At 44.0% G+C, this 24,391-nt stretch overlaps 2 protein-coding genes across 4 annotated transcripts; one reads left to right on the top strand and one right to left on the bottom strand.

Moving 5' to 3' along the window:
• Positions 1–390: 390 nt before the first annotated feature.
• On the top strand, positions 391–7,194 carry fzr1b (fizzy/cell division cycle 20 related 1b). The gene is made up of 13 exons (XM_023977189.2): positions 391–693; positions 1,072–1,227; positions 1,470–1,571; positions 1,766–1,957; positions 2,070–2,152; positions 3,353–3,536; positions 3,716–3,781; positions 3,956–4,058; positions 4,887–5,068; positions 5,362–5,595; positions 5,885–5,989; positions 6,317–6,409; positions 6,522–7,194. The coding sequence occupies exons 2-13, from the start codon at positions 1,153–1,155 to the stop codon at positions 6,561–6,563; spliced, it is 1,461 nt and encodes a 486-aa protein (XP_023832957.1). The 5' UTR covers positions 391–693; positions 1,072–1,152; the 3' UTR covers positions 6,564–7,194.
• Positions 7,160–24,169, bottom strand: LOC111956621 (importin-13). Of its 3 annotated transcripts, none has more exons than XM_023977128.2 (21): positions 23,767–24,166; positions 22,993–23,118; positions 22,158–22,831; positions 21,793–21,933; positions 21,449–21,590; positions 21,076–21,242; positions 20,707–20,827; positions 15,095–15,242; positions 14,755–14,936; positions 14,580–14,606; positions 14,318–14,452; positions 13,950–14,081; positions 13,696–13,776; positions 13,323–13,391; positions 13,013–13,109; positions 11,255–11,307; positions 10,866–10,932; positions 10,713–10,771; positions 8,612–8,701; positions 8,066–8,247; positions 7,160–7,846 (listed from the first exon to the last, which is right to left on the bottom strand). In XM_023977128.2, exons 1-21 carry the CDS (start codon positions 23,839–23,841, stop codon positions 7,747–7,749), a joined length of 2,868 nt encoding a protein of 955 aa, XP_023832896.1. In that variant the 5' UTR covers positions 23,842–24,166; the 3' UTR covers positions 7,160–7,746. The 3 variants fall into 3 exon arrangements, with proteins under 3 accessions (XP_023832896.1, XP_023832895.1, XP_023832897.1); XM_023977127.2 differs by having other exon boundaries at positions 13,323–13,460; positions 23,767–24,148; XM_023977129.2 differs by lacking the exon at positions 8,612–8,701 and having other exon boundaries at positions 13,323–13,460; positions 23,767–24,169.
• Between the last annotated feature and the right edge of the window lie 222 nt (positions 24,170–24,391).

Genomic DNA, 24,391 nt, shown 5'->3' with positions numbered 1-24,391 from the left:
AACACTGGGGGTGGGGGCACTAATGCACCACTTCCTTTCTAAATCTGTGCATGCACTTGTTGAGCCTCTTGCTTATTCAATAAAGCTGCCTAAAACCCCGAGGGAATGTGCCCCCAGCCTATGGGAATTTGAAAAAATACAAATAGATTTACACCAAACTGAAATCCTTGACTATGATGAAGGTTAAATAAAATAAATCAGGAGAAGGAAGGGGGTGGCAGGATGAGGATATGTTGGTTTAGTAAAATCATTATGATGGTTTACTTTTTGCAATAGACTACCACACTTTAAATATTTTGTGTGAATTCCCATGTTTTTCTTTTCATTAACAATTTCTCATAACCTACCTCAGTGCTAATAATATACGCCACGTGTCGCTGTTGAGCTCTGCGTCTATTGCAGTCCAGCTGATCGTCGCCATCTTGATTCAGACATAAACAACACCCAAGAGTTGTGATCTTTATAGCTCAGTCACAGATAGAGCAATGCAAGGTTTAGTTATAAAAATCGTTGGCTCAGTGGTTGCGATGGCAATTTAATGTTGGTATCTTCAGGACAAAAATCAGGAATGATCCTTGTCATTGGGAAAACGTCAACAAACTCGTGGGCGATTGAGGCATTTTAAAGGCTATGGGTGGTCTGTCCAGAACTAAACATGGCGATACGTCTGCTTTTTACTTGCGCTAACCAGTAGTAAGAAAGACCTTTCTTGTATTGTGTGTCGTCAGCTGATTATTGCTGCTAGCAGCCAGAGTTTGTTTGTWGGGGGATGATACCATGACAACGGTGTGACTGACATCAGCACACATTTTTGCAGAGTTCTTGCACAGCGACGATATTTATTTTACCCTGAAACGTCATCATAGTTATTCTCTAATTTACCAGTCGAAATGTGGCTAGTTATCTGGCTTTCTTGCAGGAGCTAACTAGTCAATCAGTGCAGCTTTCTGGTGTGCAGTCAGGGCAGCTTGCCTTGCTACTTTTAATTTGTGTCAGTCAGTAAGTAGTGTGGTTGACCACTAACCAGGATAACTGTCTTACACCTCTACTCTGACATTTTATTTCCTTCAGGGATGGGAGGCCAGTAACGTGTAGGGGGGAGGGTGGGGGGGGACTGGACAGAGTTGCTGGTAGTGGTGGTGCTCTTGTAAAATGGACCAGGAATATGAGAGAAGGCTGCTGAAGCAAATCAACCATCAGAACCTACCAGAGGGCCAGCTGGCTAAGGTGAGTAAGGCGATCAACTGTATCTCTGGTATTAAAAACAGAACTGCCGGCAAAAGGATTGGGATGATTGGGGAGAGAACAGAAACAGATGTGTTTGAATAGATACTAACAAGTAATCAATTTTGAATCAATCTGGACGGTTGTCATGTATGGAGAGTGAAAAGCTTTGTGTAGTAGTGCATTCAACCAAATGTTTTGCCTATTGCACATGTTGACACTGTTTGTGTGTCTAACCATTTCAGTCTGGAGGTGCGACCTGCAGTCCTCTCAGTGTCAAATCTGGGGACCGATTCATTCCTACCCGTGCTGGAAGCAACTGGTGTATCAACTTCCACTATGCCAATGTAAGCAACACACCTTTCCTCCAACCGTGTACCACAAATGATATACTCTCCGCCACCGTCTCTCTCTCACGTACTCATTGATATGTCTGTTTGATATGTCTCATTGATATATCTGTTTACACGCATGTGTATTGGTTTTCACAACTTTGGCAATACCATTTTCAACCCCTTATTTACCTGCTCATTCTCCATAGGAGAACTGTCAATCTCCTAACCAGAACCACAGGTCGAAGGATGCTGGGTCAGACACGGGGAAAGACACTGTGGCATATGCTGCCCTGCTGAGGAACGAGTTGCTGGGGGCGGGGATAGAGAGCGTTCCAGACCTCCACACTGAGGACCGCCGCCACACCGTCTTCTCCCAGGACACACACAGCCTCTTCAGGGTGAGACACGGAGAGAGAGAGAAACCCCCGAGCCCCAGCACAAAACCGCCGATATACAGCGAGGCAAACAATCCACACAATTAACATTCTGATTTGAATTATTCCTCTATAGTACACAGTCCACACTAAGAGAGTGCCTTTCGACAGTGGCAATGAAGTCTCACCATACTCGCTCTCCCCACTCAGCAACAAGAGGTACGGATGAGTCCACTCTATGGACTAGTGACAACCACTGGTCTTAAAGGGACATTTCACAATTATTCAACTTCATATTCATCATCTCCAGCATTTTCACATATGGTGGTGCTGAAGATGATGAATATGACGTTTAATTTTTGTTAAATGTCCCTTTAAAGCTAGAATCTGCATTTGGTGAAACAGCACAACTGTTCGCCCCAGACCCTTTGTTATTGTTTTGTTGATGAAACCGGGGAGAGGAGTGTCCGGCAGCGTGGACGTTGTAAAAAAGAAATCTGTATATATTTTCTGCTTTTCTGTCCCATTTGCAACAATCTATGAGTTTGGGGGGGGTTTGAAGTAATATCTTTGTTGTTGTAATATCCCAAACGGACATGGCAGTTTCACCACTAAGGATTCCAGCCTTAACTGGCTTTAAGTGTGATGTTGGGTTTTCTATCCATCCAATATACAGGCACAGTTACTGTATGTTACATCCATCCACTATATATATATATATAGTTTACAATTGGCTCATTCATCCCCCTCTTCTCCCCTGTAACTATTCCCCAGGTTGTTGCTGTAAATGAGAATGTGTTCTCAGTCAACTTACCTGGTAAAATAACGGATAAATAAAAATAAATAAATAAAATACAGGCACAGTTACTGTATGTTACATCCATCCACTATACAGCCACAGTTACTGTATGTTACATCCATCCACTATACAGGCCACAGTTACTGTATGTTACATCCATCCACTAATACAGCCACAGTTTACTGTATGTTACATCCATCCACTATACAGGCACAGTTACTGTATGTTATACATCCATCCACTATACAGGCACAGTTACTGTATGTTACACATCCCACTATACAGGCACAGTTACTGTATGTTACATCCATCCACTATACAGGCACAGTTACTGTATGTTACATCCATCCACTATACAGGCACAGTTTACTGTATGTTACATCCATCCACTAATACAGGCAACAAGTTTACTGTATGTTACATCCATCCACTATACAGGCACAGTTACTGTATGTTACATCCATCCACTATACAGGCACAGTTACTGTATGTTATATCCATCCAATATACATGTCTGCTAAAGCAAAAATACAATACACACCAATCTTTTTATAAACTTCCATAGAGGTCCATATGCTATCGCTGGAACTTACCCCTCCCTCACTCCCATGTTTGTGTAGTCACAAGCTCCTTCGTTCCCCTCGGAAGCCAGCCCGTAAGATCTCCAAGATCCCCTTCAAAGTGCTCGACGCCCCTGAGCTGCAGGATGACTTCTACCTCAACCTGGTAGACTGGTCCGCTGGCAACCTGCTGTCTGTGGGCCTGGGGGCCTGTGTGTACCTGTGGAGCGCCTGCACCAGCCAGGTGAGAGTGAGGGAGGGGCCAGCGGAGAGTGAGGGAGGGGCCAGCGGAGAGTGAGGGAGGGGCCAGGGGAGAGTGAGGGTGGGGCCAGGGGAGAGTGAGGGAGGGGCCAGGGGAGACTTGGGAAGAGGACACAAACCTCTATTATTGCATATTTTCTATCCATGTATTTATCCCTGTAGGTGACAAGACTGTGTGACCTGTCAGTGGATGGGGACTCTGTGACATCAGTGTGTTGGAATGAAAGGGTGAGTTTACAGCCCTGCTCAATATCTGTGATCATTCTGTTGATAAATACCTTTATGAGGAGAGAAACTGGGACATTTAGTGTTCATAAAGGAAGACTGACACTCTTAACAAGACATGTATCATCTACCTTACATCTAGTCACTCACTGGCCTGGGTTGTATCCATCCTCTCAGGGGAGCCTCGTTGCTGTGGGAACCCATAAGGGCTATGTTCAGATCTGGGACGCAGCTGGAGGGAGAAAGCTGACCAGTCTGGAAGGCCACTCGGCTCGCGTCGGTCAGTGATGCATGTCGATTTAGGTGTCGYTTTGATATGTTTTTGTATCCGTGTGTATATGTTCATGTGTGTGACAAGATCTATTCTTTGAGAGGACTTAGTTTTTACAGTCTGATATTTGCTTGGTATTTTCTTATACATTATCCATACTTGCGTAAATAGTAGGATGATTAGGTATGTTTTATAGAATGTTTTATAGTACTACAAAAATGAAGTATGCTTTAAATGCCAGGATGTCATACTCCTTTAGATTTTCATTGAGTACAGTACGAATTTGTTGCATGTTATTGAGGAAGAGAATAGTATTTTCAGACCCATGTGTGTTTGACAACAGTTGATAATCAGCTGATAGTCATATAGGGGACACTGTACCAAAATTAACGAATGACGCAAAATTGCACGTTAGATGACATTCTCTGTATTAGTAAGCCTGGTATGTTAATCGTTTTGCTTACTGCATACATTTTTACTAAACAGTACGTTCTAATTACATTTACATTTAAGTCATTTAGCAGACGCTCTTATCCAGAGCGACTTACAAATTGGAAAGTTCATACATATTCATCCTGGTCCCCCCGTGGGGAATGAACCCACAACCCTGGCGTTGCAAGCGCCATGCTCTACCAACTGAGCCACACGGGACCGTGTAATTAGTATGTAGTACAATTAGTGCACAGTATGTCGTTTTAGTAAGTAGTAGGCAAGACAGATTCCGGACACGGCTTGTCTATTGGATAAAAAATAAATAAAACATATAATTGCTTAGGTAATACCAGATGGAATGGGACTGTAACATGGAGGATGTACTCTCTCTCTCCCACTCTCCAGGAGCACTGGCGTGGAATGGAGAACAGCTGTCTTCAGGCAGCAGGGACCGTGTGATCCTCCAGAGGGACGTCCGCACCCCTCCATCCGCTGAGAGGAGGCTCCAGGGCCACAGACAGGAGGTGTGTGGCCTCAAGTGGTCCCCCGACCACCAGCACCTGGCCTCTGGGGGCAACGACAACAAGGTGAGCAGGACCACTTCAGGGTCATATTCACATCACTGGCTCCTGTTCAGTAGGGAGAAACTTAGTGAGACAGCGGGGAGGTACAACATGATTTTCTCCAATAATATAACACCGATGTTTGTTTTCAAACAGTTTCAGACAATCTCTCAACACTGTGAATCTCCCCCCCACCCTTTGCATTCAGTTCAACTCGACTTGTTGCAAGATTTACAATACTGAACGGGATCCGTAGCTCTATTTCAAAACATTTTAACAACATTTGTGATTCTGAACACACCCTTCCTTATCCTCAGCTGCTGGTGTGGAACAGCTCCAGCCTGCTCCCGATGCAGCAGTACAGTGACCACCTGGCTGCAGTGAAGGCCATCGCCTGGTCACCCCACCAGCACGGGCTGCTGGTGTCCGGAGGAGGCACGGCCGACCGCTGCCTACGCTTCTGGAACACCTTGACAGGCCAGCCCCTGCAGAGCACTGACACAGGCTCCCAGGTCTGCAACCTGGCCTGGTCCAAGCACGCCAATGAGCTGGTGAGGCACTACTTACTTAATACCTGCTCCCGAAGCATCAGCTTTCCTGCGTATCCGGTCCTAAGTTATTTTCTTTCATCACAGAGTAGAATTATGTAGTCAAACGTCGCACATCACTTTTCATGGAACACTAGGCTGAAATAAATATTGTAATAGTGAAGTAAGGATTGCACAATCAATTGCTCCAACAAATACTTGTATTAGTTGACAGTGTTTTGATCGTAAAGGATATTAGTCAGGTCGGTGTTCATAAGTAGTGAATAGGTGTACACTCTATCATGTGTTTCAGGTGAGCACCCATGGCTACTCTCAGAACCAGATCCTGGTGTGGAAGTACCCATCTCTGAACCAGGTGGCCAAGCTGACGGGACACTCCTACAGAGTTCTCTACCTGGTGAGACTGATGGAGGGGAGTAGTTGGATGTCTGTAATGTTGAATAACACAGCAAATCATCATCACCACCACCAATTTGCCGCCTTCCTCAGTATGACATATGTAGAAAGTAGGGTTGCAAAATTCCTGGGACTTTCATTAAATTCCCTGGTTTTCCCGAAATCCTGGTTGGAGGATTCTCGGAATAAGCAGGAAATCTGGAACCCTCCAACCAGGATTTCAGTAAAACCAGGGATTTTTTTTTGACAGTTCCTAGAATTTTGCAACCCTAGTAGAAAGTACAACCTCAAACTCGATATTCAACTCTTTCTGTTCCTTCTCCTCAAGGCTGTGTCACCAGACGGAGAGGCCATTGTGACGGGGGCGGGAGACGAGACTCTGCGTTTCTGGAATGTTTTCAGTAAGACACGCTGCACCAAGGTTAGTGAACAGAACACATCTTGTCATTGTTCTTTTTCATTTGGCCAGTCACAGGTTTGCTGCTTGATTATGTCAAATAAAGAACTTCCTTGTTGTTGTGTTCTTCCTTCAGGAGTCCAAGTCGGTGTTGAATCTCTTTACCAGGATACGATAGTGAAATGGGAGGAGGACTAAAGTAGAGGGGGTCGGGGAGACACCACCTTGAACCCCGCATAAACCCCCCTTTACCACTCTACTAACCATCACTACGAACAAACTCCTCACCTCTCAATTCCACTTTTTTTTTTACAGAGGACAGCTCCAACCACCACCAGCCTGCTAGTAGCTGTCCCACTAAAGTGATGTCATTGATTAAAAACGAACACAGCCTTAGAGTGAGGGGCTTGTTGTCTCTGTACAACGTCTGTCCTATATTTCTGTCGTGGATGTCCTGAGATGTTTTAGAATTATCATTAGGGCCAGCAGTTATTATTTTTTTTATCTGACCATGTGACCTGACCAGGGCCCGGAGTTTCTACAGGTCAGGTCACGTGTTCAGGAAAAAAGTCCTGTCTTTAGACATATACCTCCACTAATATAATATCTAAAATAGTTGAATATATAAAATCCTTTCATCACGGTGTATCGTTTCTCAGCCTTTCCTACATAACAGAGAGAGAGAGGCCTGGGGGACTTTCTATATTTTGATAATATGTATCTGAACTACCATAGAATCCAACAGAATGTCATGATAATAAACGAGTACACCAATACAGTCAGCCTGCCCGAGCAGCTGCAGAGACTCAGATCTGTTTATTATTTTCTTTCTAAACATCCCTTCAACTTTCTTATAACACAATCATAACATGCTTATAACATGATCATAACTCTCAGATCCCACTAAATACTTGGTTGAAAATTGGCTTTAAAAAATATATATTGCATAGTATCATCCTTCAAAACAGTCGGTTTGTATCACGCACATCACCCACCACAACCCAATGTTGTCACTGCTCTCTTTGGGCCGGATTAGAGTTTTCTTCCCTCTGTTCTGCCTACGCCATAGAGTCCAGAGCAGGATATAACTTGATCAGACAAACAACTGTTAATCACTTTTCTGAAGAAACCATGATGCCTTTCTTCACATGGCTATAACAATAGTAACATCCCATGACATTAGCACAGGGACAGTTTTACCTTGGAACGTCAACCCCCTCACAGAATACACACTACTGCAGCCATGTGATTGCACCGCCAGCATAAAGTTGATCCAATTCACACAAAGTCCTTGTCGGGAGACTCCAATCCTCTGGGTCTCAGGAGGTCTTGGTTCAGACAAGGCGAGTACTGCAGCCACACTAGTAATCTGCAGAGTAGCCAGTAGTGCCCTGCAGACCTCGACACGACAGCGAGAACTCCTTCACGATCTCCTTAACACGCCGCTTGTTTGTCTGTTCCCTGGGAAAAATAGGGTGAATGAGATAGATGTGTCTGAATAGATAAGAAAAGGGTTCAAACAGGTACATAGCTGTTTGTGCATCTTGGAGGACTGCTACATAATGATATTGTTCCTGAGACATTAAATTCATCTGTCACGGTGAGATCTGAAGGTCAGAGCAGTGTGACTACAAAGAACCTGAAATGCCAAATGAGTGTATGAATGGATGTGTAAGCTACCTGAGGAGTTGCTGGCTGAAGGTGTCCTTCTGCTCCATGGAGACCTGGGCAGAGGGGAACCCTGGGACATGTAGTCCTTCCTTCAGCCACTGGGCCAGCAGCACAGGGCAATGTCTGTTCAGACAGAAAAGCACCTCCGAGAAGTGCTCCGTCAGACAGCAGAAAGACTGACTTCCAACCATCTGGTGATGACACAGAGGGAGAGAAAGACGTAACAAGAATCCCAAGGGTGAGCACTGACTGAAACATAATTATACCCATTCATTGGCCACTATTGTTCTAATAGCAGTGGTTCCCAACCTATTTCAGTTACTGTATTACCAACTGAATTTGACTGCCCGGAGTACCCCCTCATTTGCATTTTACCAGTAAGCCTATGGTCTCATGAGTCTTCTCAAGTACCCCTTGTGGATAGTCCAAGTACAGGGGTCCTAGAACCCCTAGTTGGGAACCACTGGTCTGGAGGACTGAGTCACTGACTGCAGTCTTGTCCTACTAGTGAGGGTATTTCTTTCCCACACACTAACGGAGATACCAGTTGGTTACCTCCAGGATGGTGTGTACGAGAAGCTTCCCGTCCCTCTGTAGCACCTGACCAATAGGAGGGATGTCTCCACAATGACAGACCAACTCCATCTGATGGGGAGGTACAGAGGAAGGATGTATGGAACAGCCACATTATGACAGGAGGGGTGCAGAATAAACAGGAGTTATGCAGGGATGCAAACTAGTCACCTTTCGGTGATATTGGCCTTCTTGAATCCAAAATAGGTGACCTACGTGCTTTGTGTAGATCTGAGAACAGTTTGGGAGGGGCCTTTGGATAACTACTGGTTGTAGGACGAACAAGTGATACACGTTTGGAGCAATACTGGTTGTATCCAAGGCTCAGCCAATCGTTCACATAACAGAATGCAGCACGCGACTGAAGAGAGAAAAGACAAGCAATTTGCTAGTTACATCATCAGCGTGCGCTCTGGAAAGACAGCGGGAGAGTGGAAAGTATGGAGGTACATTTGTACAAATGTACCTCCATAGGAAAGGCAGTTTGCTCGTCTCCTGAATGATAACAAAGAGGTAGGTGAGAAGCCTGATCACGGAGACGGGGTGAGGTGATGAAGCGTATTTCATGAGCTATAAACGAAAAACAACTGGCATTTGGAAAGTTTGTGGTGGAACAAGTATTGTCAGCATGAAGTATCTTGCTAGCTGGATTGAATTCTCCGTTAGCTAGCCAGAGAAATGTTGAGCAACATTAGCCAACTTAACTGATCAAATAATTGAGTTTATGGTGTGAAATTAGCTGGCTAATAGTCAGACAGCTAACATTATAACATCAGATGCGCTAACATTAATAACCTAACCAATTCGCTGTAGTATTAACTGGTATACAACTCCTTGCTGTTCTTCAAGTTATAACGCGTTAGTTGCTTACTGGACCCTGGCAATCTGTGTGAAATGTTAACTAGCTAACAAACTAAACACTATCTGTGAACTGATCTTTTCCCTCTAAAGTATGTGGTTAATTTTCCGAATGAGAGAATTAGGTGAATAATTTAAAAAATATATATTTAACCTTTATTTAACTAGGCAAGTCAGTTAAGAACAAATTCTTATTTACAATGATGGCCTACCGGGGGAACAGTGGGTTAACTGTCTTGTTCAGGTGCAGAACGACAGATTTTTACCTTGTCAGCTCAGGGATTCGATCCAGCAACCTTTCCGTTCAACACTCTACCCACTAGGCTACCTGCCGCCCCTGAAAATGAGGTGTTGCTTGTTAAACAAGTGGATTCAGGGACGAACTGGAGCTGGAGCTGGGCCTGGTTTAAGCTGGATGCCACCATAGAGGTGAAAGGAACACCACACTTTCTCACTTTTTCAGTCAGTGGATAAAAAGGGGTATGCCAGGTGTACTCTCTGCCTGAAAGAGATCAATTATGCCAACAAAGGGTAGCATGCTCTGCTGGCACATTGTAGAACAGATGTCCACAGGCAGAAAGTGTACAATGTACAGATAAAGATATTGCTTTTGTTGTGTTGAACTTGACAGTAACACGTGTGAGTGAGGGGGGGGGGGCTATTTAATGTTTTACTCAGCGAACGTTATTTTTGCACACATGTAGCCTTGTGTACTTGATCGATGTCTATAGTGGCCACTATATTAGAGCAAAAATAGAATGCCTGTTTGTCTCATTCTATTTGTACTATAAGGTGTTTTTTCCCCAAGTGCAATATTTATGTGTGTGGTCACAAGCGTTCTATTATAAAGGCTGTCATGGCTAACAGCAATATTAGTGTATTGTTTTTGTCTCAAGACGTGAGTATCATTTGCAGTAAAGTCTAGGCAACAAATAACATTGGATTTCTTTCTTTACATTTTTTTGCTGTGAGTTAGSTTCACATTAACCACTTTTTACACACAGAGACTGATCATGTAGATCATATTCTTTGTTGTTTAATTAGTTAAAACCTGCATTTCCCCCTAGAAGGGATTTCTTGCATGTTTCAGTGAAAAAAAGTGTAACCTTTTTGGGCCCTCAGCAGTCTGCATCCCTGGTTATGACTTCCGTTCATGAGTTAGTACAAGAGGTAAAGTTATTTGTGAAGTGATTGGTAGTGTCATCATCGCACCTACTTAACTTACAAAGAACATACAGGCTGACTTCGCTGTAGGCGTCTCCGGGAACTTCAGTGACAGGACCCCTGAAAAAGAGTTGGTGCAGAACCAGTTGTATACACCTGCCACATTACAGTGCACTTGGAATTACAGTGTGGGTTACATGGCAAAGTCACTCACCGCAGTAGAATAGAGCCTTTACATCTTGATGGTCAGACAGGTAGAGGTCAGGCTTCCTTTTGAGGGCCTATGGAGTCAACAACACACACATAAGCCACCTTTTTACCTGGTTGTAACATGCGTTCTTTGTCCTGATCTTGTCCACATTCTGATTGTGTCCACATTATTTGACAGGTGTAGATGATTAAAATATGCATTGTGATCTGATTGGGATCATATACACCTGTCAAAAATGTGGGGACAATCGGAATGTGGACAAGATCAGGACAAAGAACACATGTTAGCGCCAGGTATAAATGATGCTAAAGATACACACACATAGATACACAAATATTTATCCAGAATGTAATCTCTGAGACAGAGAATCGGACTATAAGAATAAGACAGACCTGGGCATGGAGTTGCATGAATGACTCAACAATATCAGGATGTTCCCTTGGGCCTGAAAAATAGATGGAATAGAGAACACACAAAATGATGTCAAATAGGAAATACAGTTGAAGTCGGAATATTACATACACCTTAGCAAAATACATTTAAACTCAGTTTTTTTTTTTTACAATTACTGACAATTAATCTTAGTAAAAATTCCCTGTCTTAGGTCAGTTAGGATCACCACTTTATTTTAAGAATGTGAAATGTCAGAATAATAGTAGAGATAATTATTTATTTCAGCTTTAATTTCTTTCATCACATTCCAGGTGGGTCAGAGGTTTACATACACTCAATTAGTATTTGGTAGCATTGCCTTTACATTGTTTAACTTTGGTCAAATGTTTCGAGTAGCCTTCCACAAGCTTCCCACAATAAGTTGAATGAATTTTGGCCCATTCCTCCTGACAGAGCTGGTGTAACTGAGTTAGATTTGTAGGCCTCCTTGCTCGCACACGCTTTTTCAGTTCTGCCCATAAATATTCTATGGGATTGAGGTCAGGGCTTTGTGATGGCCACTCCAATACCTTGACTTTGTTGTCCTTAAGCCATTTTGCCACAACTTTGGAAGTATGCTTGGGGTCATTGTCCATTTGGAAGACCCATTTGCGACCAAGCTTTAACTTCCTGACTGATGTCTTGAGATGTTCCTTCAATATATCCACATCATTTTCCATCCTCATGATGCCATCTATTTTGTGAAGTGCACCAGTCCCTCCTGCAGCAAATCACCCCCACAACATGATGTTGCCACCCCCGTGCTTCACGGTTGAGATGATGTTCTTCGTTTTGCAAGCCTCCCCCTTTTTCCTCCAAACATAACGATGGTCATTATGGCCAAACAGTTCTATGTTTGTTTCATCAGACCAGAGGACATTTCTCCAAAAAGTGCAATTTTGTCCCCATGTGCAGTTGCAAACCGTAGTCTGGCTTTTTTATGGCGGTTTTGGAGCAGTGGCTTCTTCCTTGCTGAGCGGCCTTTCAGGTTATGTCGATATAGGACTCGTTTTACTGTGGATAAAGATACTTTTGTACCTGTTTCCTTCAGCATCTTCACAAGGTCCTTTGCTGTTCTGGTAAAGATTTGCACTTTTCGCACCAACGTACATTCATCTCTAGGAGACAGAATGTGTCTCCTTCCTGAGTGGTATGATGGCTGCGTGGTCCCATGGTGTATATACGTGCGTACTATTGTTTGTACAGATGAACGTGGTACCTTCAGGCGTTTGGAAATTGCTCCCAAGGATAAACCAGACTTGTGGAGGTCTCAATTTTTTTTCTGAGGTCTTGGCTGATTTCTTTTGATTTTCCCATGATGTCAAGCAAAGAGGCACTGAGTTTGAAGGTAGGCCTTGAAATACATCCACAGGTACACCTCCAATTGACTCAAATGATGTCAGTTAGCCTACCAGAAGCTTCTAAAGCCATGACATAATTTTCTTAGTGTAAGTAAACTTCTGACCCATTGGAATTCCACTGGAATTGTGATACAGTGAAATAATCTGTCTGTAAACAATTGTTGGAAAAATTACTTGTGTCATGCACAAAGTAGATGTCCTAACCGACTTGCCAAAACTATAGTTTGTTAACAAGAAATTTGTTGAGTGGTTGAAAAACGAGTTTCAATGACTCCAACCTAAGTGTATGTAAACTTCCGACTTCAACTGTATGTGGAAGATGATGTGAGAATCAAATCTCAATTTACTTTCTCTTACCTTGCTGGAAGATAGAGAGGGTGGTGGATGTGACCAGCTCAATAAGGGCCTGGATGGGGCTGAAATGATCTTTTTCACCTGCAAATATGTGGACCATCTAGAATGAAAGAGATCCAGTAATTCATAGAAATCATTGTGGGCACATTTTTCAAGTGTAAGGCAAGCTATCAGTGACTATATCCATTCAGCCATTGTTTCATATGGGGTCTTTTCAATGAAATGTAGTAAATTATTCGGAGTTGAAATGGGATTCACCCCGACCCTGTGGAGCATTGAATCTGATTTGGATGGTTGGTCTGTGGCGGCCCACCTGGCGTGTGAGGTCGAGAGCAGAGGCTTGTGGGAAGGCGCTGTAGATCTGTCCCAGCATCTCACTGAGCTGTTGCACCATGGGAGCAAAATCATTGAGGAGGGTCTTTACGGACCTCTCAAACACCCCACACACTGCCTACGGGAGAAGACATGCTGTGAGAGAGTAGGAATCTAGCCTGGAATCCAATCTGAATATCACTTCATTTCACTACTGCTTCAGAAGTTAAACAATCGTGAAATGGAGCAATATTCACTTCTGATTCCAGGCTAATGAAGAACAGTATGACTATGTACAGTACATATTCAGATAGACATACAGACCCATTTAAATGTTGCAACATTCTCATGTACATATAGATTACAGTACTTACCTCCACCACTTCTGAGTCACTGAGCCACTTGCTGAGGATGGTCTGGATCAATGTGAAGACCTGCTGTAAGACCACCAGCACCTGACAGAGCACAGACAAAGTAAACAGGATGACAGTAGTTATGGGTGGTGAGAGAGGTTCTGAGACAGAGAGAGCGAAAGAGGGAGGCAGGAAATGAGAGAAGGTGGGAGAGTGTAGAAAGATAGAGAGCGGGCAAAATAAAGTGAGGAAGACAGAGTTGGGAGGAGACTCACTGGGTTGGGCCTGGCCTGAGCTGGGGTGGTGCCCTCTGACCCCTCGTCCTGCCTGCTGATGTCCAGCGTAGTGAACAGACTGGACAGCATACCCAGGATGTGGATGATAGACAGCTTGGCAGTGGGGCTGGGCTACACAAAGGGAGAGGGAGATGGTTAGATCCCGACAAACTGAATACAGAGATACATTGGGAGAAAAGGTTACAGTAAGAGTGGGTGGGAGGATAAAACAGGCAGGAAAAGACACACAGTATGGAACCTATTTACATTGTATTTTACTGTATTGTAAGTCTGTGTCCAACACATGTATCTTTTAGGTGGTTGCATAGACCAAGTGCACTGTATAAGCATAATTTCCTTGTTCTTACCTCCTGGTGTGCCAGGGTGTCTAGCCTCTGGATGTGGGGGGTGATGAGGGTGGTCAGGCTGCCCAGGATCTCCTCCATTGGCAAGGCAGAGAGTAGGAAGCCCAGGCCCTGCATCAGCCACATACACTGGCTGCTCTGCACACACACATGGATTCACAAATATAGTTTTAAATTCCATCCCTATATTTACAGAAAATAAACAATCTGCAGCAACAGTCTAAAACTTGATAATTATTTTCAAAGACAAAGAATTTATACTGACCTTGTGGATATCTTTGACCAGTACGTCCTGTGAAAGGAAGAGAATGCTTGACGTGAGTGTAAAAAAAGAACCAAAGCAACATTGAACGACAGCACAGTTACCACGCACCACATTTTGAGCTACAGTACACTGCATCTATCATCACATGCTTTGTGAATCTTATTGTCACAGAGACCTGTGACACGGTCATGATGTCATGGGTGTAAGGGGCGAGGTCGTGACGACACTCTCTGCAGATTCTCTTCAGAGTGGACACGCTGGACACGGACAGCTCAGCCTTCACCAAGCCCTGGAGCACCATGGGTAATACATTGCCTAACATCATCGGATGGTCCGCCAGCCACTCCGCTAGAGAACCTAGACAGCAAGAGAAAGGGGGTGGGAGATAAAGGAAAGAGACAGATAGAGAAAGGGAGAAAGACAGGAAAAGAGATTGTAGGGAAAAGAGGGTCAGAACAAACAGAAAGGTAGCAAAGAAAACTATAATACATTTGGATTCAGATGTTGGCTAGCACCTATAGTGTACATGACGGTGTCAGCTAGCTGAATGTTGCTTATACTGATCCGTGGGATCAGACCGATGAGGCCTGGGATGACATCAGAGTAGTTGACGTCTATGGTCTCTGCTATAGCCTGGAAGCCAAAGAGAAGGGCCTCAGTGTCCTGGAAAAATACAAAAGAAAAATAGAAAACATGTCCCAGAAAGAGGAAGCTAGAGAGTGAGATTTGTATATGTATTTATTATGGATCCCCATTAGCTGCTGCCAAAGCAGGTGCTATTCTTCCTGGGGTCCAGCAAAATTAATACATTCACAGATTTCACAACACACTGTGTGCCCTCGGGCCCCTACTACACCACTACCACATATCTACAGTACTAAATCCATGTGTATGTATAGTGCGCGTATGTTATTGTGTGTGTGTGTGTGTGTATGTGTCTGTGCCAATATTTATATTGCTTCACAGTCCCCGCTGTTCCATAACGTGTTTTTTAATTCTGTTTTTTAAATCTAATTTTACTGTTTGCGTCAGTTACTTGATGTGGAATAGAGTTCCATGTAGTCATGGCTCGATGTAAACTCATCAAAAAAAGAAACGTCTCTGTCTTTCAAAGATAATTCGTAAAAATCCAAAAACTTCACAGATCGTCATTGTAAAGGGTTTAAACACTGTTTCCCATGCTTGTTCAATGAACCATAAACAATTAATGAACATGCACCTGTGGAACGGTTGTTAAGACACTAACAGCTTACAGACGGTAGGCAATTAAGGTCACAGTTATGAAAACTTAGGACACTAAAGAGGCCTTTCTACTGACTCTGAAAAACACCAAAAGAAAGATGCCCAGGGTCCCTGCTCATCTGCGTGAACGTGCCTTAGGCATGCTGCAAGGAGGCATGAGGACTGCAGATGTGGCCAGGGCAATAAATCGCTATGTCCATACTGTAAGACGCCTAAGACAGCGCTACAGGGAGACAGGACGGACAGCTGATCGTCCTCGCAGTGGCAGACCTCGTGTAACAACAACTACACAGGATTGGAACATCACACCTGCGGGATAGGTTCAGGATGGCAACAACAACTGCCCGAGTTACACCAGGCACGTACAATCYCTCCATCAGTGCTCAGACTGTCTGCAATAGGCTGAGAGAGGCTGGACTGAGGGCTTGTAGGCCTGTTGTAAGGTCAGTCCTCACCAGACATCACCGGCAACAACGTCGCCTATGGGCACAAACCCATCGTCGCTGGACCAGACAGGACTGGCAAAAAGTGCTCTTCACTGACGAGTTGCGGTTTTGTCTCACCAGGGGTGATGGTCAGATTCGCGTTTATCGTCGAAGGAATGAGCGTTACACCGAGGCCTGTACTCTGGAGCGGGATCGATTTGAAGGTGGAGGGCTAATCATGGTCTGGGGCGGTGTGTCACAGCATCATCGAACTGAGCTTGTTGTCATTGCAGGCAATGTCAACGCTGTGCATTACATGGAAGACATCCTCCTCCCTCATGTGGTACCCTTCCTGCAGGCTCATCCTGACATGACCCTCCAGCATGACAATGCCACCAGACATAATGCTCGTTCTGTGCAGGATTTCCTGCAAGACAGGAATGTCAGTGTTCTGCCATGACCAGCGAAGAGCAAGGATCTCAATCCCATTGAGCACGTCTGGGACCTGTTGGATCGGAGGGTGAGGGCTAGGGCCATTCCCCCCAGAAATGTCAGGGAACTTACAGGTGTCTTGGTGGAAGAGTGGGGTAACATCTCACATCAAGAAATGGCAAATCTGGTGCAGTCCATGAGGAGGAGATGCACTGCAGTACTTAATGCACCTGGTGGCCACACCGGATACTGACTGTTATTTTTTATTTTTACCCCCCCTTTGTTCAGGGACACATTATTCCATGTATGTTAGTCACATGTCTTTGGAACTTGTTCAGTTTATGTCTCAGTTGTTGAATCTTGTTATGTTCATACATATATTTATGTTAGGTTTGCTGTTTGCTCTAAATAAACGCAGTTGACAGTGAGAGGACGTTTCTATTTTTGCTGAGTTTATTACTGTGTGCCTCCCATAGTCTGTTCTGGACTTGGGGACTGTGAAGAGACCTCTTGTGGAATGTCTTGTGGGGTATGTATGGGTGTCTGAGCTGTGTGCCAGTAGTTTAGACAGACAGCTTGGTGCATTCAACATGTCAATACCTCTCATAAATAAAAGTAGTGATAAAGTCAATCTCTCCTCCACTTTCAGCCAGAAGAGATTGACATGCATATTATTAATATTAGCTCTTTGTGTACATCCAAGCGCCAGCCGTGCTGCCCTGTTCTGAGACAATTGCAATTTTCCTAAGTCCTTTTTTGTGGCACCTGACCACACGACTGAACAGTAGTCAAGGTGTGACAAAACTAGGGCATGTAGGACCTGCCTTGTTGATAGTGTTGTTAAGAAGGCAGAGCAACGCTTTATTATAGACAGACTTCTCCTCATCTTAGCTTGTACTGCATGAATATGGTTTGACCATGACAGTTTACAATCTAGGGTTACTCCAAGCAGTTTAGTCATCTCAACTTGCTCAATTTCCACATTATATTTTACAAGATTTAGTTGAGGTTTAGGGTTTTGTGAGTGTTTTGTTCCAAATACAATGCTTTTAGTTTTAGAAATATTTAGGGCTAACTTATTCCTTGCCCCCCACTCTGAAACTAACTGCAGCTCTTTGTTGAGTGTTGCAGTCATTTTAGTTGCTGTAGTAGCTGACGTGTATAGTGTTGAGTCATCCGCATACATAGACACTCTGGCTTTACTCAAAGTCAGTGGCATGTCGTTAGTAAAAATTGAAAAAGCAAGAGGCCTAAACAGCTACCCTGGGGAATTCCTGATTCTAACTGGATTATATTCGAGAGGCTTCCATTAAAGAACACCCTCTGTGTTCTGTTAGACAAATAACTCTTTATCCACATMATAGCAGGGGGTGTAAAGCCATAACACATACATTTTTCCAGCAGCAGACTATGATCGATAATGTCAAAAGCTGCACTGAAGTCTAACAAGACAGCCCCCACAATCATTTTATCATCAATTTCTCTCAGCCAATCATCCGTCATTTGTGTAAGTGCTGTGCTCATTGAGTGTCATTCCCTATAAGTATGCTGAAATTCTGTTATCAATTTGTTTACTGTGAAATAGCATTTTATCTGGTCAAACACAATTCTTTCCAGAAGTTTACTAAGGGTTGGTAACAGGCTGATTGGTTGGCTATTTGAGCCAGTAAAGGGGGCTTTACTATTCTTGGGTAGCGGAATGACTTTAGCCTCCCTCCAGGCCTGAGGGTACACGCTCTCTAGTAGGCTTACATTGAAGATGTGGCAAATAGGAGTGGCAATATCTTCTGCTATTATCCTCAGTAATTTTCCATCCAGATTGTCAGACCCCGGTGACTTGTCATTGTTGATAGACAACAATAATTTTTTCACTGTTTCCACACTGACTTCACAGATTTCAAAAGTACAAGTCTTGTCTTTCATTATTTGGTCCGATATACTTGGATGTGTAGTGTCAAGGTTTGTTGCTGGCATGTCATCACTAAGTTTGCTTATCTTGCCAATMAAAAAGTAAATAAAGTAGTTTGCAATATCAGTGGGCTTTGTGATGAATGAGCCATCTGATTTAATGAACGAAGGAGCCGAGTTGGCTTTTTTCCCTAAAATTTCATTTTAGGTGCCCCAAAGCTATTTACTATCATTCTTTATATAATTTATATTTGTTTCATAGTGTAGTTTATTTTGATTTTGATTTAGTTTAGTCACATGATTTCTTAATTTTGCCATTCAGTTGGACATTGCCATACCTTTTGCCTCATCCCTCTCAACCATACAATTTTTCAATTCCTCATCAATCCAAGGGGATTTTTTACAGTCTTTTACAGTCATTTTCTTCATGGGTGCGTGCTTATTAGTAACTGGAATAAGTAGTTTCATAAATGTGTCAAGTGCAGCGTCTGGTTGCTCCTCATTACACACCACAGACCAGCAAATATTCTTTACATCATCAACATATGAATCACTACAAAACTTCTTGTATGACCTCTTATACACTATATTAGGCCCAGTCTTTGGAACTTTGGTTTTCCTAGATATGGCTACTATATTATTATCACTGCATCCTATGGATCTGGATACTGCTTTAAAGCAAATATCTGTAGCATTAGTAAAGATGTGATCAATACATGTTGATGATTTAATTCCTGTGCTGTTTGTAACTACCCTGCTAGGTTGACTGACAACCTGATCCAGGTTGCAGGCACTGGTTACAGTTTAAAGTTTTTTCCTGAGAAGGTAGCTTGATGAGATCACACAGGAAGAAACATTACAAAATAGCTTTGGGATGTATACATACACTACCATTCAAATATTTGGGGTCACTTAGAAATGTCCTTGTTTTTGTCCATTAAAATAACATCAAATTGATCAGAAATACAGTGTAGACATTGTTAATGTTGTAAATGACTATTGTAGCTGGAAACTGCAGTTTTTTTATGGAATATCTACATAGGTGTACAGAGGCAATTATCAGCAACCATCACTCCTGTGTTCCAATGGCACGTTGTGTTAGATAATCCAAGTTTATTATTTTTTAAAAGCTAATTGATCATTAGAAAACCCTCAGTCTCAACGTCAACAGTGAAGAGGCGACTACGGGATGCTGGCCTTCTAGGTAGAGTTCCTGTCCAGTGTCTGTGTTCTTTTGCCCATCTTAATCTTTTCTTTTATTGGCCAGTCTGAGATATGGCTTTTTCTTTGCAACTCTGACTAGAAGGCCAGCATCCCGGAGTCACCTCTTCACTGTTGACGTTGAGACTGGTGTTTTGCGAGTACTATTTAATGAAGCTTCCAGTTGAGGAATTGTGAGGCGTCTGTTTCTCAAACTAGACACTCTAATGTACTTGTCCTCTTGCTCAGTTGTGCACCGGGGCCTTCCACTCCTCTTTCTATTCTGGTTAGTGCCAGTTTGCGCTGTTCTGTGAAGGGAGTAGTGCACAGCGTTGTACGGGATCTTCAGTTTCTTGGCAATTTCTCACATGGAATAGCCTTCATTTCTCAGAACAAGAATAGACTGACGAGTTACAGAAGAAAGTTCTTTGTTTCTGGCCATTTTGAGCCTGTAATCAAACCCACAAATGTTGATGCTCCAGATACTCAACTAGTCTAAAGAAGGCCAGTTTTATTGCTTCTTTAATCAGTACAACAGTTTTCAGCTGTGCTAACATAACTGCAAAAGGGTTTTCTAATGATCAATTAGCCTTTTAAAATGATAAACTTGGATTAGCTAACACAACATGCCATTGGAACACAGGAGTGATGGTTGCTGATAATGGACCTCTGTACGTCTATGTAGATATTCCATTCAAAATCAGCCGTTTCCAGCTACAATAGTCATTTACAACATTAACAATGTCTACACTGTATTTCTGATCAATTTGATGTTATTTTAATGGACAAAAAAATGGCTTTTCTTTCAAAAACAAGGACATTTCTAAGTGACCCCAAACCTTTGAACGGTAGTGTATGTCTTTGTATGTGTGACACGTTTTGTGATCACTGTATTTATGTAAATTGGTGGTTGTAATGACCTGCCATGCTGCCGGTCTCTCCGTGTCCATCAGCAGTCGGCCCAGTCTATCATAGAGGTTACTGAGAAGCGCCGCCCCCAGGATCTCGTACACATACATCAGAGTGTCTGATATGTCAACTCTATCACACAAAACACACATGCAGTATAATCACAATGTGCCCTGGGCACTCTGCTCTATTCAAAATGAAATACTTTGGTCAAAACATTCAACAGATCTGTCGACTAGAAACTAGTGTTGGATAAAGCATAACATACATCGTACAACAAAATCTTGGGTCAAATAATGTAAAATCTCAAGTGAAAATCAAAGAGCTCCTCCAAGGACTACAACTCGCATCCCTTCTGTAGAAGTAGACTTCCTGTTTACCTGTAGATCCTGAACTGCTCCTTGTCATCTGAGGACCAGGAAGTATAGTCCTGCTCTGAGGGGAAGTGGGCCTTGTGGAGCAGGACGTCCACCAGCTGGAAGTAGACTGGTCTGTAGACCTGCAGGTAGACTACCTGCTTGTCCTCCTCAAATGACAGGATGTCATCCTGGAGAATACATCAGGAAGTGACCATGTGACCATGCTACAATGTACAGATGAGGTACTTCCAGCATTGTAGGTTTTACCACTAACCCTAACCCAAACCCTACACCAATACCTGCAGAGTGTACCAAAACGTGAAGGAGCTGGTGGTCTTGTTTACTGGATAGTGTCCAGGATTAGGGTGTAGTGGTTAGGGTGTAGGGTACATACCTGCAGAGTGTACCAGAAGGTGAGTGTGAGGGAGCTGGTGGTCTCGTTGACTGGGTAGTGCCCGGGGATGCCAGTACAGAACAGGATCATGTTGACTAGGGCCAGGTATCCCTGCCAGTGTTCCACCTGTTCCAGAAGAGTCCTGTTCCACAAAGTCACACCCAGGGAGATGAGGTGAAACAGGTCCATAATGAGCCAAGAAAACTGGTTATCACTTAATACTAACACCACAGATGGTTCATAGATGTTCAACTAAGTATCAACAAACTTTAGTTAGATTACTAGAGTTAGCAAACTAACTATCTAGTAACATAGCCCAAGCCCTAACCTAAAGGTATGTGTACCTGGAGTGTGTTTCCCCCAGAGCGACAGCGATGCGACAGATGCCATGGGAGGTCTCCATGTCTCCATCCCTCGCTGCGGCTTTCAGCTGGTCAAGGAGACCCAGCACCAGGGGCATCAAGTTCACCAGAGCATCAGTGTATCTGAACACACACACACACACACGCACAAATGTATGCTGAGTCAATATAATGTGTCTCAACACAACTCATTATCAAAGTGCTCTATCTGTCTGTGTGTGTGTGTGTGTGTGTGTGTGCGTGTGTGTGTGTGTGTGTGTGTGTGTGTGTGTGTGTGTGTGTGTGTGTGTGTTTGCGTGTGTGTGTGTGTGTGTCTCTGTCAATGTGTGTGTGTGTGTGTCTCTCACCTCTGGCAGTCAGGTTGGGATATAGAGCTGACTATGGTCTCCACGGCAGTGTCAAACAGCTCTGGGTCTGACAGAGCAGCAAAACAGTCCTGCAGCAGCCCCTCGCTCTCCCCATGCAGAGGAACATCCAGTCCCACCCAGCTAGACAAGCACCGTAGGACCCGCTCCTTCACCTGGCTGTTGCCCTCCTGTCTCTGGAGCAGCTGGCGCAGCAGGGGACATACCGCCGTCCACTCCCCAGCCAGGGCCTCTCTCAGCTGGGCACGACGGGCCTGGGGCAGCCGGCAGCTCTGGAACTCTTCTGGCAGCACAGTGAGGAGCTCCAGCAGGGCCAGGCAGTGTGCGTGGGCGTTCACTTCCTCCTCTGCCCCACCTCCTCCACCAACCCCAGCCCCACCCTGACTTCCGCCCTGATCCCCGGCCTTCTCTGGCTGGTAGACCCTGACCATGTCAGCCACAGCCTGGGGCCAGCCCTGGGGAATGGTGTGGAGGGCCAGGGAGGCCAGGGCCACACACAGCCTGGTCAGCACCATCTTTGGCCCAGAGGAGAAGTGGGAGATGTGGGAAAGGAGCTGCATCCTCAGTGTCTGGTGTTGGTCTGTGGGGAGGTCGGCCCAGTGACAGGAGATCTTGGTGTGAAGGGTGCTGGCGCCAAAGAACTGGATCTCAGGAAGCTGTTTTGACAATGGTGTAATAGTAAAAAGAATAGAGCGTTCTACAGGGTTATTATGAGTGTCGTCATGGAGTGAAATACAAGCAGGAAAGGAATGATTACTACACAACAGAGTCTGTAGAAAGTACAGGGGAGTTTGTAGGATGGTGCTGTGGAGCGGACCTTGTCTGGGCTGAGCAGATGCCAGCAGAACTGCCAGGCCTGACGGGAGGTCTGGGCCTGAGTCAGCCACTTCTGGGCCACATTCTTATGCTCCATGTCTGGGTCATAGTACAGTTGCTGGAGGGCCTAGAGAAGGGAGGAGAGGACATTTCCAATTAACTTAATTTACAATAGGGAGGGAAATTAAAAAGTGACCGGAGTCCTTATCATACAATGTGTCCTTGAAGGCATGACTGTCACTGATAAGGAATGTACGAGGGGAGTAATGTAGCAGCCTCCAAATCACACAGGATGGCCAACTCTGCATGAGTGAGTGCTGGCTGTTGCTAATGGCAACTAATCCCAAGCACATGGTGGTGGTTATAATTAGCACAGTATGTTTGTAACTGATATCATATTACAACAGCCCCCTTCCCTCTATGTCCCATTGAACTAGCTTACTCCATATGAACTGCCCATTGTGAAATATGAATTCAAAAGCTATTCTGTAGCCTATTTGTTAAAGGTCAAAATTCCATTGTAATTAGTCTGTGCATTTTTCCAACTGTCAAACAATAGGCCTATATCTGTGTAGCCTATTTGGAAAATAATATGGAGGCCTAATAAATATCATTGTCACAAAGCATAAAACCACAATGCTGATGAGATATTTAGAAAGACTTGACTGAGAAGAACAAATTGCTTTCAGACTTAATGAGAGCTGTCATTGTTGGTAGGTTACTGCATCAAACGAACCACTTCTCTGTCGCGCACTGTATGAGTTTGACAACTTACTTTTTCGACGTTTTCCACCGTTAATTCTAACGACACGAGGTCGGGGCTCTGCACGGAGCAGTCAGGGGGCTCCATCCCGTAGATGACAAGCTTTATAATGAGAACTCTTATTTTAATGTCCGCTCTTATATTTTTGCGCTTGCTGCCCGCGATCCGTGGGCTTTAAAAAGTCTCCCTCTATCAGACAGTGCTGTTGATGACACAGAGGCGCCTCCTGGCAGAAGGCCAGCCTYCTACTTGTTAAAAGTTAGTTGTCGTTAACGGATTCAGTATTCATTGTCCTTTTGTCACTGACACCTGTGCTGACCGTAGTGCTGACCACAAACGAGAGGTCTAGCAGCGTATGACAGCAGCCTATTGAAACACTGGCCTCTGTTTGTAGATAAGGCTAATTCGGGAAATGTTTAAGAGGGAAATGTTGGTCTTTATAATTTTCTCAATTTTCTCATAAGCATAAGAACATAGTGAATCTTTAAAACAGATCCATAACTCTACCTGTGTAGGGCCTATCAGTATTTCTGATAAAGGAATGCCTAGAAATGCTTGTTTTAATCAGGGAGCAATGAGGAGCGCACGCGGCTTGCAGTGACAGCTGGCTGAGGTGCAGCGTGCCCCTTTAATGGGA

Source organism: Salvelinus sp. IW2-2015, linkage group LG32 (genome assembly GCF_002910315.2).
Source record: "Salvelinus sp. IW2-2015 linkage group LG32, ASM291031v2, whole genome shotgun sequence".
Taxonomy (NCBI): Eukaryota; Metazoa; Chordata; class Actinopteri; order Salmoniformes; family Salmonidae; genus Salvelinus; species Salvelinus sp. IW2-2015.
The sequence above is the reverse complement of the archived record's forward strand: the minus strand, read 5'-3'. Positions and strand labels throughout refer to the sequence as shown.